This window comes from Hyperolius riggenbachi, chromosome 2 (genome assembly GCF_040937935.1).
Source record: "Hyperolius riggenbachi isolate aHypRig1 chromosome 2, aHypRig1.pri, whole genome shotgun sequence".
NCBI classification, from domain to species: domain Eukaryota; kingdom Metazoa; phylum Chordata; class Amphibia; order Anura; family Hyperoliidae; genus Hyperolius; species Hyperolius riggenbachi.
Window position 1 is genome coordinate 573,197,035 of NC_090647.1, and position 21,620 is coordinate 573,218,654.

The window sequence follows — 21,620 nt, forward strand, 5'->3', positions numbered from 1 at the left end:
CTTGTGGATTAGGAATTGGCAGATGGCATCTGACTTGTGGATTAGGAATTTGCAGATGACATCTGACTTGTGGATTGGGAATTGGCAGATGGCATCTGACTTGTGGATTAGGAATTGGCAGAAGGCATTTGACTTGTGGATTAGGAATTGGCAGATGGCATCTGACTTGTGGATTAGGAATTGCCAGATGGCACATGACTTGTGGATTAGGAATTGCCAGATGGCACCTGACTTGTGGATTAGGAATTGGCAGATGGCATCTGACTTGTGGATTAGGAATTGGCAGATGGCATCTGACTTGTGGATTGGGAATTGGCAGAAGGCATCTGACTTGTGGATTAGGAATTGCCAGATGGCACCTGACTTGTGGATTAGGAATTGCCAGATGGCACCTGACTTGTGGATTAGGAATTGCCAGATGGCATCTGACTTGTGGATTAGGAATTTGCAGATGGCATCTGACTTGTGGATTAGGAATTGGCAGATGGCATCTGACTTGTGGATTAGGAATTGGCAGATGGCATCTGACTTGTGGATTAGGAATTGGCAGAAGGCATCTGACTTGTGGATTAGGAATTGGCAGATGGCATCTGACTTGTGGATTAGGAATTGGCAGATGGCATCTGACTTGTGGATTGGGAATTGGCAGATGGCATCTGACTTGTGGATTGGGAATTGGCAGAAGGCATCTGACTTGTGGATTAGGAATTGGCAGAAGGCATCTGACTTGTGGATTGGGAACTGGCAGAAGGCATCTGACTTGTGGATTGGGAACTGGCAGACGGCATCTGACTTGGGGATTGGGAATTGGCAGATGGCACCTGAATTGTGGATTGGGGAATTGGCAGATGGCGCCTGATTTGTGGATTGGGAATTGGCAGAAGGCATCTGACTTGTGGATTAGGAATTGGCAGATGGCATCTGACTTGTGGATTAGGAATTGGCAGATGGCACCTGACTTGTGGATTGGGAATTGGCAGAAGGCATCTGACTTGTGGATTGGGAATTGGTAGAAGGCATCTGACTTGTGGATTGGGAATTGGCAGATGGCATCTGACTTGTGGATTGGGAATTGGCAGATGGCACCTGACTTGTGGATTAGGAATTGGCAGATGGCACCTGACTTGTGGATTAGGAATTGGCAGACGGCACCTGACTTGTGGATTAGGAATTGGTTGATAGCACCTGATTTGGGGATTAGGAATTGGCAGAAGGCATCTGACTTGTGGATTAGGAATTGGCAGATAGCACCTGACTAGCACACTTGGATTTCTACTTTCCTCACACAACCCCCCCTGTGTTCGGTAAGTACACTTGCAAGTGTGTCACAGGCTGTAGGGCCTGTGCATGGTAAGTAGATATTTGAGTGTGAGAGACTGGAGGCTTGTGTGAGTTAAGTACACACATTAAATGTCTACTTACCATGCACAGGCCCACAGCCTGTGACACACTTGCATGTGTACTTACCTCACACAGTCTTCCAGTCACTCTTGCACATGTACTTGCCTTACACAAACCTTCAGTCACTTTCACACTTAGATGAGTACTTACCTCACACAGGACTCCAGTCTCTTTCACACTCACATGTGTACTTACCTCACATAGGGCTTTGCACAGAGGAAGTAGCAGGAATTGGATGAAGGTTTTCTGGGATATGGCTTTGGTGACAGTCTCGCGGTCCATATATGGTGTCACAGGGAGACCCTCAGTCTTCTCTAGGTCACTCTAGACGAGAAGGAAAGTGTCCTGGTCACAATGAGATCAGATTATTCCACCATAACATGACTAGTGGCCCCATGATGTGACCCTGATTGGGGTGCAGAGGGGTGAGGGTGACCAGATGTCTTCCAAAACACGGTTTCCTCCATCTTCCAGGCATTCCAAAAATGAATTTCCTCCTTTCACAGAATCTGTGGCTACCGTATTTTTTGGACCATAAGATGCACCTAGATTTAGAGTACAAAAAAACAGGGAAAAAAATATTCTAAACCTGGTGCTTCCATTGTGCAGGGGCATCTTATGGATCTTCTCCCCCCAGTCCCTCCCCAATTATGTCCCCTTGTAAGTCTTATGTCCCCCTCTCCTCCTGTGCTTCCCCCAGCCCCATGCACAGTAATGCGCAGGGAGGCAGCAGTATGTGTCTCACCTGCTCTAGTGCCACCACGCAATCTGAACATCATCTCTCCCTCACTGCTTTCCCTAGTGCCGGCTTCTCCTGATCGTTTAATTACACATAACAGGTACTAGGGGAAGCCGTGAGGGAGAGAAGGCATCACTCATTGTGTGGAGGCACTGGAGCAGGTGAGACATGCAATGAGACGTCTTCCCTCCCTCACCGCTTTCCCTAGTGCCGGCTTCTCCTGATCCTTTAATTACACATGACAGGCACTAGGGGAAGCCGTGAGGGAGAGAAGGCATCACTCATTGTGTGGAGGCACTGGAGCAGGTGAGACATGCAATGAGACGTCTTCTCTCCCTCACCGCTTTCCCTAGTGCCGGCTTCTCCTGATCCTTTAATTACACATGACAGGCACTAGGGCAGTGATGGCTAACCTTTCAGAGGCCGAGTGCCCAAACTGCGACCTAACATCGACTTATCTATCTCCAAGTGCCAATGGGGGGGAGGGGGGGGGGGGTTTTGCTCCGTGCCAAAAAATGGGCGTGGCCATGATATTGTATGGGCGGAGCTAACGTAATGATGTAACAGTGAGGCATAAGAAAGCAGTGTTTTTTGCCATGATGTGGTGAAACAAGGATGGGCATCATGGGTGTCCAGAAACTGTATGGTGCTATATATACCCGCCGTAACCCCAAAGCAGCAAATATAGCCAACTATGACCATTAAGGGCTCATTCACACTATGTGCTGCGCTGTCAGTTTTGATGCAACGCACTTAATGTAAGATTCATATGGTAACATGAAAGTCAATAGACTTCCATATTACCCGTCACACTACAGGTGTGCGTTCCCATGCGTTACGTTGTAACGCATCTGGGAACATTTTAACGCACAACGCATACGTTTCCCCGATGGGTACAGCTGCCGACGTCCACGCTTTAGCGCACCACAACGTGCGATCACTGTGCGTTGGCAGCGCATGCATGAAATCGCATTCGTGCATACGTTCTGTAGTGTGAATGAGCCCCTAATAATAAATGCAGCAACAGTTACCCCAGACACCAGAAAATAAACGCAATGTGTGCAACATTTCAGCAGAAAATAATGCAATGTGGGCCACATTGCACCTGAAAATAAACGCAGCGGGCCACATTTCACCAGAAAACAAACGCAGCGGGCCGCATTTCACCAGAAAACAAACGCAGCGGGCCACATTTCACCAGAAAACAAACGCAGCGGGCCACATTTCACCAGAAAACAAACGCAGCGGGCAGCATTTCACCAGAAAATAAACGCAGCGGGCAGCATTTCACCAGAAAATAAACGCAGCGGGCAGCATTTCACCAGAAAACAAACGCAGCGGGCCGCATTTCACCAGAAAACAAACGCAGCGGGCAGCATTTCACCAGAAAACAAACGCAGTGGGCCACATTTCACCAGAAAACATACGCAGTGGGCCACATTTCACCAGAAAACATACGCAGTGGGCCACAATTCACCAGAAAACATACGCAGTGGGCCACAATTCACCAGAAAACATACGCAGTGGGCAGTATTTCACTGTAAATAAACGCAGTGGGCCACAATTCACCAGAAAACATACGCAGTGGGCAGTATTTCACTGTAAATAAACGCAGTGGGCCACATTTCACCAGAAAACAAACGCAGCGGGCAGCATTTCACCAGAAAACAAACGCAATGGGCCACATTTCACCAGAAAACATACGCAGTGGGCCACATTTCACCAGAAAACATACGCAGTGGGCCACAATTCACCAGAAAACATACGCAGTGGGCCACAATTCACCAGAAAACATACGCAGTGGGCAGCATTTCATCGGAAATAAACACAATGTGGGAAACATTTTAGCAGAAAACACAGTGTGCCGCATTTCACTTGCAAAAAAAAGTAATGTACTCACCTGACAGAAGTCTTCCCTCTCGGCTGGGCTCTGGCGTGCATCTTCCCCGGATCTTCTGCAGCTGAGTCTACCGCGCTGCCGCTGACAGGCAGAGTGCAGGGCTATGGGAAGACGGTTGCCGCCGAAGCCCTGTACTGGAGACACAAATAGTCTCCAGTACAGGGCTTCGGGACTGCAGCCGTCTTGCCGTAGCCCTGGTCTGCCTCCCGGGAGACTGCGGGGCTGCGGGCTATGAACGCGTGCCATAGGTTCGCCACCGCTGCACTAGGGGAAGCCGTGAGGGAGAAGATGTCGCTCATTGTGTGGAGGCACTGGAGCAGGTGAGACATGCAATGAGACGTCTTCTCTCCCTCACTGCTTTCCCTAGTGCCGGCTTCTCCTGATTGTGTCATTACACATGACAGGCACTAGGGGAAGCTGTGAGGGAGAAGATGTCACTCATTGTGTGGAGGCACTGGAGCAGGTGAGACATGCAATGAGACGTCTTCTCTCCCTCACTGCTTTCCCTAGTGCTGGCTTCTCCTGATTGTGTCATTACACATGACAGGCACTAGGGGAAGCTGTGAGGGAGAAGATGTCGCTCATTGTGTGGAGGCATTGGAGCAGGTGAGACATGCAATGAGATGTCTTCTCTCCCTCACTGCTTTCCCTAGTGCCGGCTTCTCCTGATTGTGTCATTACACATGACAGGCACTAGGGGAAGCTGTGAGGGAGAAGATGTCGCTCATTGGATGGAGGCACTGGAGCAGGTGAGACATGCAATGAGACGTCTTCTCTCCCTCACCGCTTTCCCTAATGCCGGCTTCTCCTGATTGTGTCATTACACATGACAGGCACTAGGGGAAGCCGTGAGGGAGAAGATGTCACTCATTGTGTGGAGGCACTGGAGCAGGTGAGACATGCAATGAGATGTCTTCTCTCCCTCACTGCTTTCCCTAGTGCTGGCTTCTCCTGATTGTGTCATTACACATGACAGGCACTAGGGGAAGCTGTGAGGGAGAAGATGTCGCTCATTGTGTGGAGGCATTGGAGCAGGTGAGACATGCAATGAGATGTCTTCTCTCCCTCACTGCTTTCCCTAGTGCCGGCTTCTCCTGATTGTGTCATTACACATGACAGGCACTAGGGGAAGGTGTGAGGGAGAAGATGTCGCTCATTGTGTGGAGGCACTGGAGCAGGTGAGACATGCAATGAGATGTCTTCTCTCCCTCACCTCTTTCCCTAGTGCTGGCTTCTCCTGATTGTGTCATTACACATGACAGGCACTAGGGGAAGGTGTGAGGGAGAGAAGGCATCGCTCATTGCATGGAGGCACTGGAGCAGATGAGACATGCAATGAGCGACGTCTTCTCTCCCTAGTGCCAGCTTCTCCTGATCATGTCATTACACACGACAGGCACTAGGGGAAGGTGTGAGGGAGACATTGCTCATTGCGTGGAGGCATTGGAGCAGATGAGACCTGCAATGAGCGACGTCTTCTCTCCCTCACCTCTCCCTCACCGCTTTCCCTAGTGCTGGCTTCTCCTGATTGTGTCATTACACACGACAGGCACTAGGGGAAGGTGTGAGGGAGATATTGCTCATTGCATGGAGGCATTGGAGTAGGTGATATATGCAATGAGCGACGTCTTCTCTCCCTCACCTCTCCCTCCCTGCTTTCCCTAGGGCTGGCTTCTCCTGATGATGTCATTACACACGACAGGCACTAGGGGAAGGTGTGAGGGAGATATTGCTCATTGCATGGAGGCACTAGAGCAGGTGAGATATGCAATGAGCGACGTCTTCTCTCCCTCACCTCTCCCTCCCTGCTTTCCCTAGGGCTGGCTTCTCCTGATCGTGTCATTACACACGACAGGCACTAGGGGAAGGTGTGAGGGAGATAGTGCTCATTGCGCGGAGGCACTGGAGCAGGTGAGATCTGCGCTGCTTCTTCCCTGTGCATTACTCTGCATGCTGGGAGAGCACAGGACTGAGCATACATATGAATTGTGTGCAGGATACAGCCAATATATGGCTTATTCTGCTGCTGCACAAGTCCCGGCGGTGTTAAATACTATTCCTGCTCCAGGTCCACGTGGATAGTGGGGAATAAGTGTCATTCGGATTTGGCTTCCAGCAATGGCAGTTACAGTGTTTTAAGAGCAACTTTAGCTCCGTCTTCTGACGGCACCGAAGTTACTGACTGTGTGCCTGCTATAGCTGTAATTCCTATTATGGCCTATGGTGGTGCCGGCTTTGCCTGAATCTGCTGCGCTGTAATTACTGAAAGTCCCCAACAGGTAATTGAGATGAGGCAACGGCGGTTCATATCATTGATTGTCGGGGACTCTCTCTATTCGGTCCATAAGACGCATCTTTTGGTCCACAATTTACTGTAATTACATATGATTTATACTGAGATTGAGCAGCTATCAGCCTTTCTCCATTCATCCACGTGACATTGTCCTCAACCATTATATCAAGTAGTGGGTGTGGCAACACTGCTTTATATTCTGGTTCCGCTCAATAGCGCACCGCCCCGCGATTAGCAGTAAAAACTGATACATATTTGTGACATGGCAAATAAAAAACAAACAGAAAAGTATATAACTGAAAAAAGAAAATGCAAGTTTTCTGATCGACTAAATATCTGGAGGAAAACAGGTTTGCCATTTCTTGTCCTCCTTTTGGCTGACCCCATCTGGTCATGCTACGAGAGGACATGGACCCCAATAAGTTGATCATGTGCCCTGTGTTATAATTTAAGTAGGCCTCAGTTATTTGGACTGAGTTTAGGTAAAAGGCTTGTCCGCAGAGTATGTCTTTAAAATAGAGTTTCTTGTGATGCAGGCAGAGGCATCTCAGGGTCTGCGTGAAGCAGATGAATAACAAGCAGATACTGAGAACATGTTCCTGAAAGAAGGCCACAGGCCTACACTGCCCCAGACAAATGGACTACGAGAACAATCAACATTGGCCATATTTACAAAATATCACATTCTTGTCTGTAAGGGAAAAGTGACATTAAATATTAATCGAGTAGGTGGGTATCATGACACCACGAGGGGTCTAAGCCAATAGTCCGGTCTGGGGGGATGGCTAAGATGAGGTCACATTTAACTCTTTCCTGGTCAGTAATAAAGGGCCGGGTGGGCGAACGGAGCTCACTCTGCTTCCTACTTTCCTGCTATTTGTATGCTGACTGGAACCTCTAAGTATTTCCATTCTATATGTAATCTGATATGATGTATGCTGTACATAGGTAGTCTAGAAGATGTAACGTAGTCTAGAAAGAAGGTAACTGACTAACATTCAAGAGGAAGGTTAGTCAAGAGCTGTAACGCCACGAACTTAAACAGAAGAATTTGCTTTGCTAAGATATGACGAACTGTATCTGTATATCTGTGTAGTGAATAAACTCCTTGTATATTGAAGACGCCTGAGAAAAGTTTATCTCCTGCTTGCTGTGTTGAGAGTCCAGTTATCTCACAGTCTGTGAGGTGCAACTTGAAGTTGCTGGTGTCGAAGCAAAAAGGTGATTTATAACACCCTGGAGGGTTGTATTGATTTATATATAAGTGGCAAGCTAGGTATAAGAATAGGGCAGTCAGTGGGAGGAGCCTTTAGAGGTGGGAGGAGCTGGAGAACACATGTGATGTGATATTGCTGTTATGTAATATTCTGAGGTCACTCAATATGCAAACTAAGGTTGGACAATGAGATGCAGGATTATGCAAAATCTATGCAAATGAATGCCGCTAAAAATGGACCAATCAAATTCCACCTTGGCAGGATTTGCATCTCAGTGACCACATTAGTTCTAGCAGAGCCGCCCACAAACCTGCTGGAAGTATTCCTCCATCAATGCATCGGCCCAGATCTCCGCCTGCTCCGCCGGACGTACTTCATTCGAGATGTCACAGAACTTTAGGAGACTCTTCTTCACCTGCAATCACATGGAAACAAAATGGAGTCAACAGAGACAGAGGTCAAAGGCCATAACATCAAGGAGGGTCAAAGGTTATGGCAGTAACATCAACAGAGACAGGTGGCTGGGGTCAAAGGTCATGCGGTAATGTCAACAGGGGTCATGGCTGTAGCATCAGAGACAGATGGCTGGGGTCAAAGGTCATGGCGGTAATGTCCGAGTCAGATTGCTGAGGTCAAAGGTCATGGCGGTAATGGCCGAGTCAGATTGCTGAGGTCAAAGGTCATGGCGGTAACTATAAGAAAGTAAATATAGGTTCACTAAGGGACCACAGAGCTGGAAATATAGCAAACTTTATTACCAAAAATGACAACAATCTGCCTGTAAGGCCACGTGTACACACACACACACACACACACACACACACACACACACACACACACACACACACACACACCTGTAAGGCCGCGTACGTATGCACGCACGCACGCACGCACACACACGGCCACGTATGCGCACACACACACACCCCCCCCTATAAGGCCACGTGTACACACACACCGCACACACCTGTAAGGCCACGTACACACACACACCTCTGTAAGGCCACGTACGCACACACACACCGCTGTAAGGCCACGTACGCACACACACACACACACACCTGTAAGGCCACGTACGCACGCACGCACACACCTGTAAGGCCACGTACGCACACACAACACATTTCAGGGATCAAATCCCCTTGACATCGCTGGGCCGGGCTGCACACAGCGGACGATGCATTGTGTTGCTATGCTGGGAAGGGGCCGGTGGTAACCGTGACAGGTTGCAGATTCTCTGCATAGCTAGCAGCATTCCAGGCAGCACACACAGCAGCTGGGGCCTCCCTCTTTCTTTCTGGACATGTCACATTGATACTTTGTCACATATAAAACCTTTCCAGCGGTTGCTGTTTTAAAGGGCAACTGAAGCACGAGGGATACGGAGGCTGCCATATTTATTTCCTTTTAAGCAATACCAGTTGCCTGGCTCTCCTGCTGATCCTCTGCCTCTAATACTATTAGCCAAAGCCCCTGAACAAGCATGCAGCAGATCAGGTGTTTCTGACATTATTGTCAGACCTGACAAGACTAGCTGCATGCTTGTTTCTGGTGTTATTCAGATACTACTGCAGAGAAACAGACCAGCAGGGCTGCCAGGCAACTGGTATTGATTAAAATGAAATAAATATGGCAGCCTCCGTATACCTCTTACTACAGTTGTCCTTTAAAGGGGCACTACAGTGAAAAACTGTAAAATGTAAAATATGTGCAAACATATACAAATAAGAAGTACATTTTTTCCAGAGTAAAATGAGCCATAAATTACTTTCCTCCTATGTTGCTGTCACTTACAGTAAGTAGTAGAAATCTGACAGAAGTGACAGGTTTTGGACTAGTCCATCTCTTTGTGGGGGATTCTTAGGGATATATTTATTTTCAAAAGCCCTTAGTGAATGGCAGTTGCTCTGTCCCACTGCCCAAAAAAACTGTATAGCGAGCAGGAAAGCTGGCCTGCATCATTGTTAAAATCCTTTTTATGGAATATCTTTATAAAGAATAAAAGCCTTGCTGAGAATCCCCTATGAAAAGATACACTAGGCAGTAGAAATCTGACAGAAGCGACAGGTTTTGGACTAGTGTAAGTGACAGCAACATAGGAGAGAAGTAATTTATGGCTCATTTTACTCTGGAAAAAACATGCTTGTTTATGTTTGTACATATTTTAAATTTTACGTTTCGCCATAGTGCCCCTTTAACTCCAGAAGGCTGCGGTGCTTGTCTCCTCTGGATGATGTGAGAAGAAGGTCCAGTTGTCTTTCCTGCTGGTTGTAGTAGTCCTCCAGGTCTCAGGTGCTCAATGGGCAGTGTAGGAATGTCACGGCTTTGTACGCTGCACCCTCCGCCATGATTAAAGTAAATGGGGAACTTTCTCAGCCCTTCGATATAGCTAACGGCACCAGGCAAAGGAGGCCACATTGCCTGGTGCCGTTAGCTAACCGGAAGTACCGCAACAGCCGAGACCTCGTCGCCCTCGCAGGAAGCCGCGGCAAGGTGCTCTCCCTCCTTCTGGTACAGGCGGTAGCTCAGGAGGCACCTCGGAGGAATCATTGGGTGAAGGTGCTGGCTCCCGACCCCCTGTAGATCCAAAACGCCGGCAGGATTTTCAACAAGCCGGAAACGAACTGGACACAGGCGGCAGAGGAGCGGACGGCGCAATAGGCAGTCAGCCAGTACAGCGGAAGAACCCCAGAGCCCCCATAGAGCGGGATCAATACCCAACGAGGAATCAGACGGGGAGGTAAGAGATAGTGTTGGGCGAACATCTAGATGTTCGGGTTCGGGCCGAACATGGCCGCGATGTTCGGGTGTTCGACCCGAACTCCGAACATAATGGAAGTCAATGGGGACCCGAACTTTTGTGCTTTGTAAAGCCTCCTTACATGCTACATACCCCAAATTTACAGGGTATGTGCACCTTGGGAGTGGGTACAAGAGGAAATTTTTTTTTAGCAAAAAGAGCTTATAGTTTTTGAGAAAATCGATTTTAAAGTTTCAAAGGGAAAACTGTCTTTTAAATGCGGGAAATGTCTGTTTTCTTTGCACAGGTAACATGCTTTTTGTCGGCATGCAGTCATAAATGTAATACATATAAGAGGTTGCAGGAAAAGGGACCGTTAACGCTAACCCAGCAGCAGCACACGTGATGGAACAGGAGGAGGCGCAGGAGGAGAAGGCCACGCTTTGTGAGACACAACAACCCAGGCCTTGCATGAGGACAAGAAGCGTGCGGATAGCATGCTTTGTACCGCCATGCAGTCATAAATGTAATAAAGATAAGTGGTTCAATAAACAGGGACCACGCGGCAACGCTAACCCAGCAGCAGCAGACGTGATGGAACAGGAGGAGGCGCAGGAGGAGAAGGCCATGCTTTGTGAGACACAACAACCCAGGCCTTGCATGAGGACAAGAAGCGTGCGGATAGCATGCTTTGTACCGCCATGCAGTCATAAATGTAATAAAGATAAGAGGTTCCATAAACAGGGACCGGCAACGCTAACCCAGCAGCAGCAGCAGCAGCACACGTGATGGAACAGGAGGAGGCGCAGGAGGAGAAGGCCACGCTTTGTGAGACACAACAACCCAGGCCTTGCATGAGGACAAAAAGCGTGCGGATAGCATGCTTTTTACCGCCATGCATGCAGTCATAAATGTAATAAAGATAAGAGGTTCAATAAACAGGGACCGGGCGGCAACGCTAACCCAGCAGCAGCAGCACACGTGATGGAACAGGAGCAGGCGCAGGAGGAGAAGAAGGCCATGCCTTTTGAGACACAACAACCCAGGCCTTGCATGAGGACAAAAAGCGTGCGGATATAGCAGCAATGCTTTTTGCCGCCATGCAGTCATAAATGTAATACAGATGAGAGGTTCAATAAACAGGGACCGGAAACGCTAAACCATCCCAGATGTTCATTGGTCATGTTACTTGGTTGGGGTCCTGGAGTGTTGCGTAGTCGTTTCCAATCCAGGATTGATTCATTTTAATTTGAGTCAGACGGTCTGCATTTTCTGTGGAGAGGCGGATACGCCGATCTGTGACGATGCCTCCGGCAGCACTGAAACAGCGTTCCGACATAACGCTGGCTGCCGGGCAAGCCAGCACCTCTATTGCGTACATTGCCAGTTCGTGCCAGGTGTCTAGCTTCATGCCCGGTTTCAGGTCCAGCGGTGCCAGCCACAAATCCGTCTGTTCCTTTATTCCCCTCCAAATTTCCTCCCCTGTGTGCTGCTTATCCCCAAGGCAGATCAGCTTCAGCAACGCTTGCTGACGCATGCCAACAGCTGTGCTGCACTGCTTCCACGATCCTACTGCTGCTGGTGCTGGGTTAGCGTTTCCGGATGAGGTACAGCTTTAAGATGCGTTGGAGGAGAAGGAGTCAGAGAGGTAGGTGCTGCTGTTGTTATCCAGTGGGAGGGACGGCGGTGCAGCTGTTTGCGGCGTGGGCAACACCCGCGCTGTAGCAGGTGAGGAATCGCTGCCAGGCTCCACAAGGTTCACCCAGTGCGTGGTAAGGGAGATGTATCGACCCTGGCCGAACGCACTCGTCCAGGTGTCAGTGGTGAGGTGAACCTTGCAGGCAACGGCATTCTTCAAGCTTCGGGTTATTTAGCTGACCACGTGCTCATGCAACTCAGGCACTACAGAGCGCGCAAAGTGGTAGCGGCTGGGAACCACGTAACGTGGGATGGCCACTGACATCATGCCCTTGAAGCTGTTTGTCTCCACCACTCGATATGGCAGCATTTCGCAGGCCAGAACCTTGGCTATGCTGGCTGGCTGTTACTGCCACGGCCCGGGGGTCATTTGCTGGCAATTTCCTCTTGCGCTCAAACATCTCAGAGACAGACAACTCAACCGTAGGGCTGCACACCGAAGGACTGTTGGTTGTTGTGTTTGATGAACACTGGGAGACCTCAAGAGCACTAGTCCGGAAAGTGACAGTGTCAGCATCGTCTGATGTTTGTGAATGTTGTGAACCACGCAATGGCTGGGCTACTGCTGCTGCTGAGGCGGGTCTGGTGGTGAGTCTGGTGAACCCAAGGGAGGCAGTGTTGCTGGTGGTACCCTGTCCTGCCGCGTTTGCCCACAGAGTGGGATGTTTGGATAGAATGTGGCGGCTCATGCTGGTGGTGGAGAGGTTGTTAATACTTTTCCCCCTGCTCAGGCGGGTCTTGCACACCTTGCAAATCGCCATGGTAACATCCTCAGTGCAGTCTTCAAAGAAAGCCCAGACTTTGGAGCACCTGCCTTGCTGGCGATTTCTGTTTGCGCCTCTTTTGCCTCTCACTTGAACTTCCCTGCTTGCGGTGCCTGAAATTGCGCGCCGCCTACCTTGTGGCACAAGGCGAACTCGTGCAGCAGTGGGTTCCTCAACAGACTCATCTGTGCTGCTGCTACGACGGCGATGTTCTCGTTCACAAACAAAATCTGGGTCTATGTCCACATTGTCCATACCCTCCTCTTCCATCTCCTCAAACTCGTCATATGTCATTGTGGGGGGCCGCCGCCGTGGAGTAGAGCTCCCCAGAACAACCTCTGCGCAGCTCACTCCAACGTCGTCTGGTTATCTGGCAGTTGTGTGCGTGGTGTCGCTGCCGGTTGTGTCAGCTTTGTGCCCACTGGCTCCTTGTAACTGGCTGAGGACTCGGACCTCGTGCGTGATGTGCTGGTGCTGCTTAACCCACTGCTGGACGCTTGAGAGGTCATCCAAGTAATTATCTGGTCCTGTTCTCTTGGATCTGTGAGGGTTGTTGTCCTGGACAACATGGGCGGTATTGAGTGGGTTTTCTTGGGTGCTCCCCTGTGGCCTGTACGTGAACCGTCAGGGGAAACACCTCTTCCCTTGCCCCTCCCTCTTTCACCGGATTTCTTCCTCATTTCACTTATCCTTAAAGTACACGCTGACTGGCAGCAGTACAGTGGCAGTACAGAAATGCTATACAGTGGTGGGTGAGCGGTGTACCACTATTGTCAGCAGCGACACAGAGCACAATGCTATACAGTGGCGGGTGAGCGGTGTACTACTGTTCCCAGCAGACACAGAGTGGAAGTAAACACAATGCTATATAGTGTGGCTGAGCCGTGTACACAGAGTGGCATTAAACACAATGCTATATAGTCTGCTATATAGTCACCCCGAACAGGGTGATGTTCTGCAGAACCCGAACAGTGGCAAACACTGTTCGCCCAACACTACTGGGAGGGAACGCAGATTTTAGTACCTAAACACACGATACAACATGTTTTCCGGGGTCAGACTCTGAGGCACATACAGATGGTCCCGATCATCATCCTCATCATACAACTCTTCTCCTGAGTCTGACCCACCCACCACCTCTGCCACCCCAACATCCCCAGACACAGACCCCTCATTGTCCTCAACATTAACTTGGGATGCTGGCCTGAGCCAGACCTCCTCCTCCACATCAGGCCCCATCATCTCCTCAATGGCAGCCCTCATTAATCGCTCTGGCGACGGACCGATGGACACAACGTTCTCCCCTGGGGAGGGCTGCTGCTGACCACTGGCTGCTGGGGTGGATGTTATAGCTTGCGTGGGGCGTTGGCTGTTGCTGTTGTTGGGAGTGCTGCTCACAGCGGAGGTCTCTGGGGAACTCATGTTGAGCTCATATAGTGGTTGACGGTGAGTGGAGTATTACTGATCCCAGCAATATACACACTGACTGGCAGAGTACGCAATGCTATATAGTGTGGCTGAGCGGTGTACACAGAGTGGCAGTAAACACAATGCTATATAGTCTGGCTGAGCGAGCGGTGTACTACTGTTCCCAGCAGAATCAGAGTGGCAGTAAACAATGATATATAGTCTGGCTGAGCAGTGTACACAGAGTGTCAGTAAACAATGGTATATAGTCTGGCTGAGCGGTGTACACAGAGTGTCAGTAAACAATGGTATATAGTCTGGCTGAGCGGTGTACACAGAGTGTCAGTAAACAATGGTATATAGTCTGGCTGAGCGGTGTACACAGAGTGTCAGTAAACAATGCAATATAGTCTGGCTGAGCGGTGTACACAGAGTGTCAGTAAACAATGGTATATAGTCTGGCTGAGCGGTGTACACAGAGTGTCAGTAAACAATGGTATATAGTCTGGCTGAGCGGTGTACACAGAGTGTCAGTAAACAATGGTATATAGTCTGTCTGAGCGGTGTACACACAGTGGCAGTACACACAATGCTATATAGTCTGGCTGAGCGGTGTACACAGAGTGTCAGTAAACAATGGTATATAGTCTGGCTGAGCGGTGTACACAGAGTGTCAGTAAACAATGGTATATAGTCTGGCTGAGCGGTGTACACAGAGTGTCAGTAAACAATGCAATATAGTCTGGCTGAGCGGTGTACACAGAGTGTCAGTAAACAATGGTATATAGTCTGGCTGAGCGGTGTACACAGAGTGTCAGTAAACAATGGTATATAGTCTGGCTGAGCGGTGTACACAGAGTGTCAGTAAACAATGGTATATAGTCTGTCTGAGCGGTGTACACACAGTGGCAGTACACACAATGCTATATAGTCTGGCTGAGCGGTGTACACAGAGTGTCAGTAAACAATGGTATATAGTCTGGCTGAGCGGTGTACACAGAGTGTCAGTAAACAATGGTATATAGTCTGGCTGAGCGGTGTACACAGAGTGTCAGTAAACAATGGTATATAGTCTGGCTGAGCGGTGTACACAGAGTGTCAGTAAACAATGGTATATAGTCTGGCTGAGCGGTGTACACAGAGTGTCAGTAAACAATGGTATATAGTCTGGCTGAGCGGTGTACACAGAGTGTCAGTAAACAATGGTATATAGTCTGGCTGAGCGGTGTACACAGAGTGGCAGTAAACACAATGCTATATATAGCGTGGCTGAGCGAGGTGCACAGTGGCAGTACACACAATGCTATATAGTCAGGCTAAGCCGTGTACACAGAGTGTCAGAAAACACAATGCTATATATAGCGTGGCTGAGCGAGGTGCACAGTGGCAGTACACACAATGCTATATAGTCAGGCTAAGCCGTGTACACAGAGTGTCAGAAAACACAATGCTATATATAGCATGGCTGAGCGAGGTGCACAGTGGCAGTACACACAATGCTATATAGCCAGGCTAAGCCGTGTACACAGAGTGTCAGAAAACACAATGCTATATATAGCGTGGCTGAGCGAGGTACACAGTGGCAGTAAACAATGCTATATATATAGTGTGGCTGAGCGAGCGGTGTACTACTGTTCCCAGCAGCGACACACAATGACTGGGGGGGACCCTGGCTAGCGTGGCTGGAGAGCGAACTACCCTGCCTGCCTACCCAAAGCTAAACCCACAGAGAAATGGCGGAGATATGACGTGGTTCGGGTATTTATTTACCCGAACCACGTGACCGTTCGGCCAATCAGAGCGCGTTCGGGCCCGAACCACGTGACCCGTTCGGCCAATCACAGCGCTAGCCGAACGTTCGGGGAACGTTCGGCCATGCGCTCTTAGTTCGGCCATGTGGCCGAACGGTTTGGCCGAGCACCGTCAGGTGTTCGGCCGAACTCGAACATCACCCGAACAGGGTGATGTTCTGCAGAACCCGAACAGTGGCGAACACTGTTCGCCCAACACTAGTAAGAGATAATATTATTAACCTCTCGTCTTATGCTGTGACAGACATGGAACGGAGAGTTCTAAGCAGAGGTCTTGGCTTTGTGCCTGTTTATGATACTGAACGTGTTGATTGAGAAATCGAGTTTTATAAGTTTATTAGATCATGAAGTTGAAAATGTGGTTTGGGGATTCTCCCAAGGAGGACAGAAGGGTGCTGTATAAGAAGAGTACATGGACACCTGACATTCAAAATGAGTCACTGACTATGGTTGAAAATATTGTCCTGCATGAAGTAAGTGGCTTATGGGCCAGTGGACACAGGTTTGTTAATCTGTCACCTCAAGAAAAAGCGGCCTTGAGGTCTTTGAAGAATAATCATGATATTTTTTATCACCAAAGCCGACAAGGGCGGGGCAGTGGTCATACAGGAAAGGATTAAGTACATTGCTGAAGCAGAGAGGCAGTTGACCATCCCTGGCCATTATCGTCGCTTGGGTTATGATCCTATATTTGAAATTAAGGCGAACGTTGACTTACTGATCCTGCAAGGATTGGATGATATGCTGTTTGATGCCAAGATGGCAGAGTTTTTGATGACTACGCATCCTCAAACTCCTATTCTTTATCTTTTGCCAAAGGTTCATTAAGACCTGCAGAACCCCCCGGGTTGTCCTATCGTTTCAGGAGTGGGGTCTGTTTTACATCCTGTGGCTAAATTTGTGGAGACCCATTTACCGCCTCTAGTTGAGGCGGAACATGTTTGTCTTAAGGATACCAATGATTTGTTGTTTAGATTGTCAAACTTGGGTATGGTTCCCGGGGATTTGCTACTGTGTACCCTAGATGTGCAAAATCTATTTACATCCATTCCACACGATGAGTGCTTGAAGTGTTTTGAGGCTAGATTGTTGGAAACTAGCATATCCAATTGGATGGTGTTTTATTTACTTGATTGTTTGGAAACTGATTGTGTTGTGCTGCAACTACTTTAGATTCGATGAAAACATTTATTTCCAATTACAGGGGACCAGTATGGGTTCGCCTGTAGGACCATCTGTGGCAAATGTATTTGTCGCAGATTTGGAAAAAACTTTGTTCGTGGCCAATCCTGAATATGCCCATGATTTTCTGGCATATTTTTGATTTGTGGACGACATTTTAATATTATGGCAGGGCTCTGCGGATCGTTTTGAGTCTATGGTGGCTGCAGCCAACACAATGCATCCTACAATCAAATTACGGCCGAATGGTCTGATGTCAGTGTGAATTATCTGGATGTGGCTATTTCAAGGAGAGGTGGGGAGTTGACCACTAAATTGTTTGCTAAGCCTACTGAACGCAATAATCTTTTGAGGACGGACAGTTTCCATGCAGGTTGTGGTAAGCAGGGGATCCCCAAGGGTCAATTTTTGAGGGCCAGACGGATCTGTTCGTCCTCATCGGATTATGATGCGGCTTCTACTAAATTGATTAAAAAATAATCAGCTAGGGGAAATGAGGTGGGTTCCTTACAAACCGTATCTAAGGAAGTTATCGATCTTGATAGAGAGCAGTTGATCAAGCAGAGTATTGTGAGGTCAAAGAAAAAATCTAATGAACGTATCCCATTTGTGACAACGGTCTGCCATCAATCTGAGCGGATTAGAAGGGTGATACGCAATCACTGGTCTATTTTGAAATTTGACAAAGATTTTGGTCATCTGTTTCAAGAGCCACCGCTATTTGCCTATAAAAAGGTTAAATCCATTCGTGATACGGTGTGTAGCTCGGACGTAAAAAGAGTTGTTTCCGATGTTGCAACCGTTGCGAGGCGTGGAACTTTTCCATGCCTTAATTGCAACTATTGCGGTGAGATAATAAGAGGAAGTTCTATTTCACACCCTCATACTGGTAAGAGGATGTATATTACAAATCGGTTTTACTGCTACACTACGTTTGTGGTGTATGGCCTGAAATGTCCATGCGGCCTGGTCTACATCGGTAAGACCAGACGCATGGCCAAAACCAGGATTCAACAGCACAAACAAGCGATAGCGAATTTAGCGGCTGGCAAGACACAGTACGACACCCCGGTATCAAGACATTTTGTGCAGATGGGGCATACCGTGGCACAGTTAAGGTAGTTCATTATGGATGCCATCCCCCCTCTTAAGAGAGGTGGAGATCGCGATAAAATTCTCCTCCAGCGTGAGGCTAAATGGATATGGAGATTTGACTGTATCTCACCAAGAGGCCTGAATGAAAGCAAGAAGTTTGCATGTTTCTTGTGATTTTTTCCTAGGGGAGAATCCACGGATGAATAATGAACTCTATGGACTGATAAGTGCTTTTTACTCAGGTTTGGCTGATTATCTTGTTTTCTATGTAATAATTTTGTAAGATGGGTATATGTATTGTGGTATTGCACACATATGTGTTCCCTCTAGCTTCAGGGTAGACAGTGTGTAGTTCCCTGTTTCTGATATAACTATGTTGCTTTGATATTGTTGATGTCACTTCCTGGGAGGTGGGTATTTATTACCTGTTTGGATGGTGGGTGTTACACTTGAGGAAGGGCTCCGCCCAGAACGTTGTGTGTACTACCTTGCTGCTCCAATACAGCTTGTTGCTGCTTTCAGCCCCAGAGTGCTGTGTCCTTTCATTCATATTGGAGGGCCCGGAGCGACTGCTCCTTGGTCTGCCTCTGGCCGTCTCAATGCCTCTGTGCTCACATAGGTTAAGCAGGTCATCTTGGCTCTGTTTTGTGTAGCTGCTGGTTGCTTTCCAAACCGTGATATTGCCCCCCCCCCCCCCAAAAAAAAAAAAAGAAAGAAAAGAAAAATAAGAAGGGGGGAGTGGAAGCAAACTGCCAAGTGTATCTTCTCAAAAAAAAAAGAAGTATACAGTATAGTTTGTGCACTGAGCAGACTTCTGTAGGCTACTTGCTTCTAATTTAACTCGAAGTTTCTGGCCCTTAATACACAGGTTAAGGAGTTAAACTGCGTACTAGTTTACTAAGCAATCACAGCAAACTACCGCCATATATGTCAGGAACCGGCCCTACGGCACACCTGCAAAAATGGCTCCTGACGGTGGTTTGACCAAATCAAGAGGAGGAGCCTCATTTAAGCAAAAACAAGGCTGTCGCCCTCAACCACACTGACGGCTAGACACCATACACACACAGACTCATCTGTCCCTGTCTATGGCAATTGTAACCATTTCATGCACTGCTGTCAAGCTGCACACACTCAGGCTGGTGTTCATGTATCTTGCTGTATCTTGCGTCAGCTGTGGGCTTTAGACCAAAACTACCGGAACACCCCCCACACAATGCAATCTCACACGGGTAGCAATGATCAATCCGAGCATGCAATCGGGCACTGATCTGTAACACAATACACTGCAGTCTCTCTCTCTAAGAGATGTCCGTTCTCTGCTTTTTATACAGAAGGCTAGCTTATTAAATAAAGATTTCATATTCCAAAATGTGCAACAAATGCATATTAATATATACCAAAAATATTAACCAAAAAAAAAAGTAAAAACGACAGACACAACCAGACATTCGCTTATAAAATAAAAGGGAATAAAACAAATACACGTTAGCCTGCATAATGTCTCATTTCTGGCCGTGGCACTGTACTACTGACACTGTAGTTGCCATTGGCAGGGATTGCTATGTATAGAGTGCTTGGGGGTAATCAGTAACAAGCTGCTCCCCATCCCCTTCCTGCACCTCTGACACTGTAGTTGCCATTGGCAGGGATTGCTATGTATAGAGTGCTTGGGGGTAATCAGTAACAAGCTGTTCCCCATCCCCTTCTTGCACCTCTGACACTGTAGTTGCCATTGGCAGGGATTGCTATGTATAGAGTGCTTGGGGGTAATCAGTAACAAGCTGTTCCCCATCCCCTTCTTGTACCTCTGACACTGTAGTTGCCATTGGCAGGGATTGCTATGTATAGAGTGCTTGGGGGTAATCAGTAACAAGCTGTTCCCCATCCCCTTCTTGCACCTCTGACACTGTAGTTGCCATTGGCAGGGATTGCTATGTATAGAGTGCTTGGGGGTAATCAGTAACAAGCTGTTCCCCATCCCCTTCTTGCACCTCTGACACTGTAGTTGCCATTGGCAGGGATTGCTATGTATAGAGTGCTTGGGGGTAATCAGTAACAAGCTGCTCCCCATCCCCTTCTTGCACCTCTGACACTGTAGTTGCCATTGGCAGGGATTGCTATGTATAGAGTGCTTGGGGGGTAATCAGTAACAAGCTGCTCCCCATCCCCTTCTTGCACCTCTGATACTGTAGTTGCCATTGGCAGGGATTGCTATGTATAGAGTGCTTGGAGGTAATCAGTAACAAGCTGCTCCCCATCCCCTTCTTGCACCTCTGACACTGTAGTTGCCATTGGCAGGTTTTGGTGCGCAGTGGCAATTGTTATGTATAGAGTGCTTGGGTGCCCCAATGTAAAACTTGCATCAGGGCCCAAAGCTCCTTAGCTACGCCACTGGTCAGAGGTGCAAGAAGGGGATGGGGAACAGCTTGTTACTGATTACCCCCAAGCACTCTATACATAGCAATCCCTGCCAATGGCAACTACAGTGTCAGAGGTGCAAGAAGGGGATGGGGAACAGCTTGTTACTGATTACCCCCAAGCACTCTATACATAGCAATCCCTGCCAATGGCAACTACAGTGTCAGAGGTGCAAGAAGGGGATGGGGAACAGCTTGTTACTGATTACCCCCAAGCACTCTATACATAGCAATCCCTGCCAATGGCAACTACAGTGTCAGAGGTACAAGAAGGGGATGGGGAGCAGCTTGTTACTGATTACCCCCAAGTACTCTATACATAGCAATCCCTGCCAATGGCAACTACAGTGTCAGAGGTGCAAGAAGGGGATGGGGAGCAGCTTCTTACTGATTACCCCCCAAGCACTCTATACATAGCAATCCCTGCCAATGGCAACTACAGTGTCAGAGGTACAAGAAGGGGATGGGATACAGCTTGTTACTGATTACCCCCAAGCACTCTATACATAGCAATCCCTGCCAATGGCAACTACAGTGTCAGAGGTACAAGAAGGGGATGGGATACAGCTTGTTACTGATTACCCCCAAGCACTCTATACATAGCAATCCCTGCCAATGGCAACTACAGTGTCAGAGGTACAAGAAGGGGATGGGGAGCAGCTTGTTACTGATTACCCCCAAGCACTCTATACATAGCAATCCCTGCCAATGGCAACTACAGTGTCAGAGGTACAAGAAGGGGATGGGGAGCAGCTTGTTACTGATTACCCCCAAGCACTCTATACATAGCAATCCCTGCCAATGGCAACTACAGTGTCAGAGGTGCAAGAAGGGGATGGGGAGCAGCTTCTTACTGATTACCCCCCAAGCACTCTATACATAGCAATCCCTGCCAATGGCAACTACAGTGTCAGAGGTGCAAGAGGGGGATGGGGAGCAGCCTGTTACTGATT

General features: G+C 48.4%; 1 protein-coding gene across 1 annotated transcript in view; it reads right to left on the reverse strand.

Moving 5' to 3' along the window:
• The window catches only part of PDE9A (phosphodiesterase 9A), a 174,922-nt gene that overhangs the window by 5,757 nt on the left and 147,545 nt on the right, over positions 1-21,620 (reverse strand). The window contains exons 9-10 of the mRNA XM_068271051.1: positions 7,861-7,965; positions 1,597-1,725 (exon numbers count right to left, since the gene is read on the reverse strand). Of these exons, the coding sequence (XP_068127152.1) occupies positions 1,597-1,725; positions 7,861-7,965 (234 nt within the window). The remainder of the gene's footprint in view (positions 1-1,596; positions 1,726-7,860; positions 7,966-21,620) is intronic.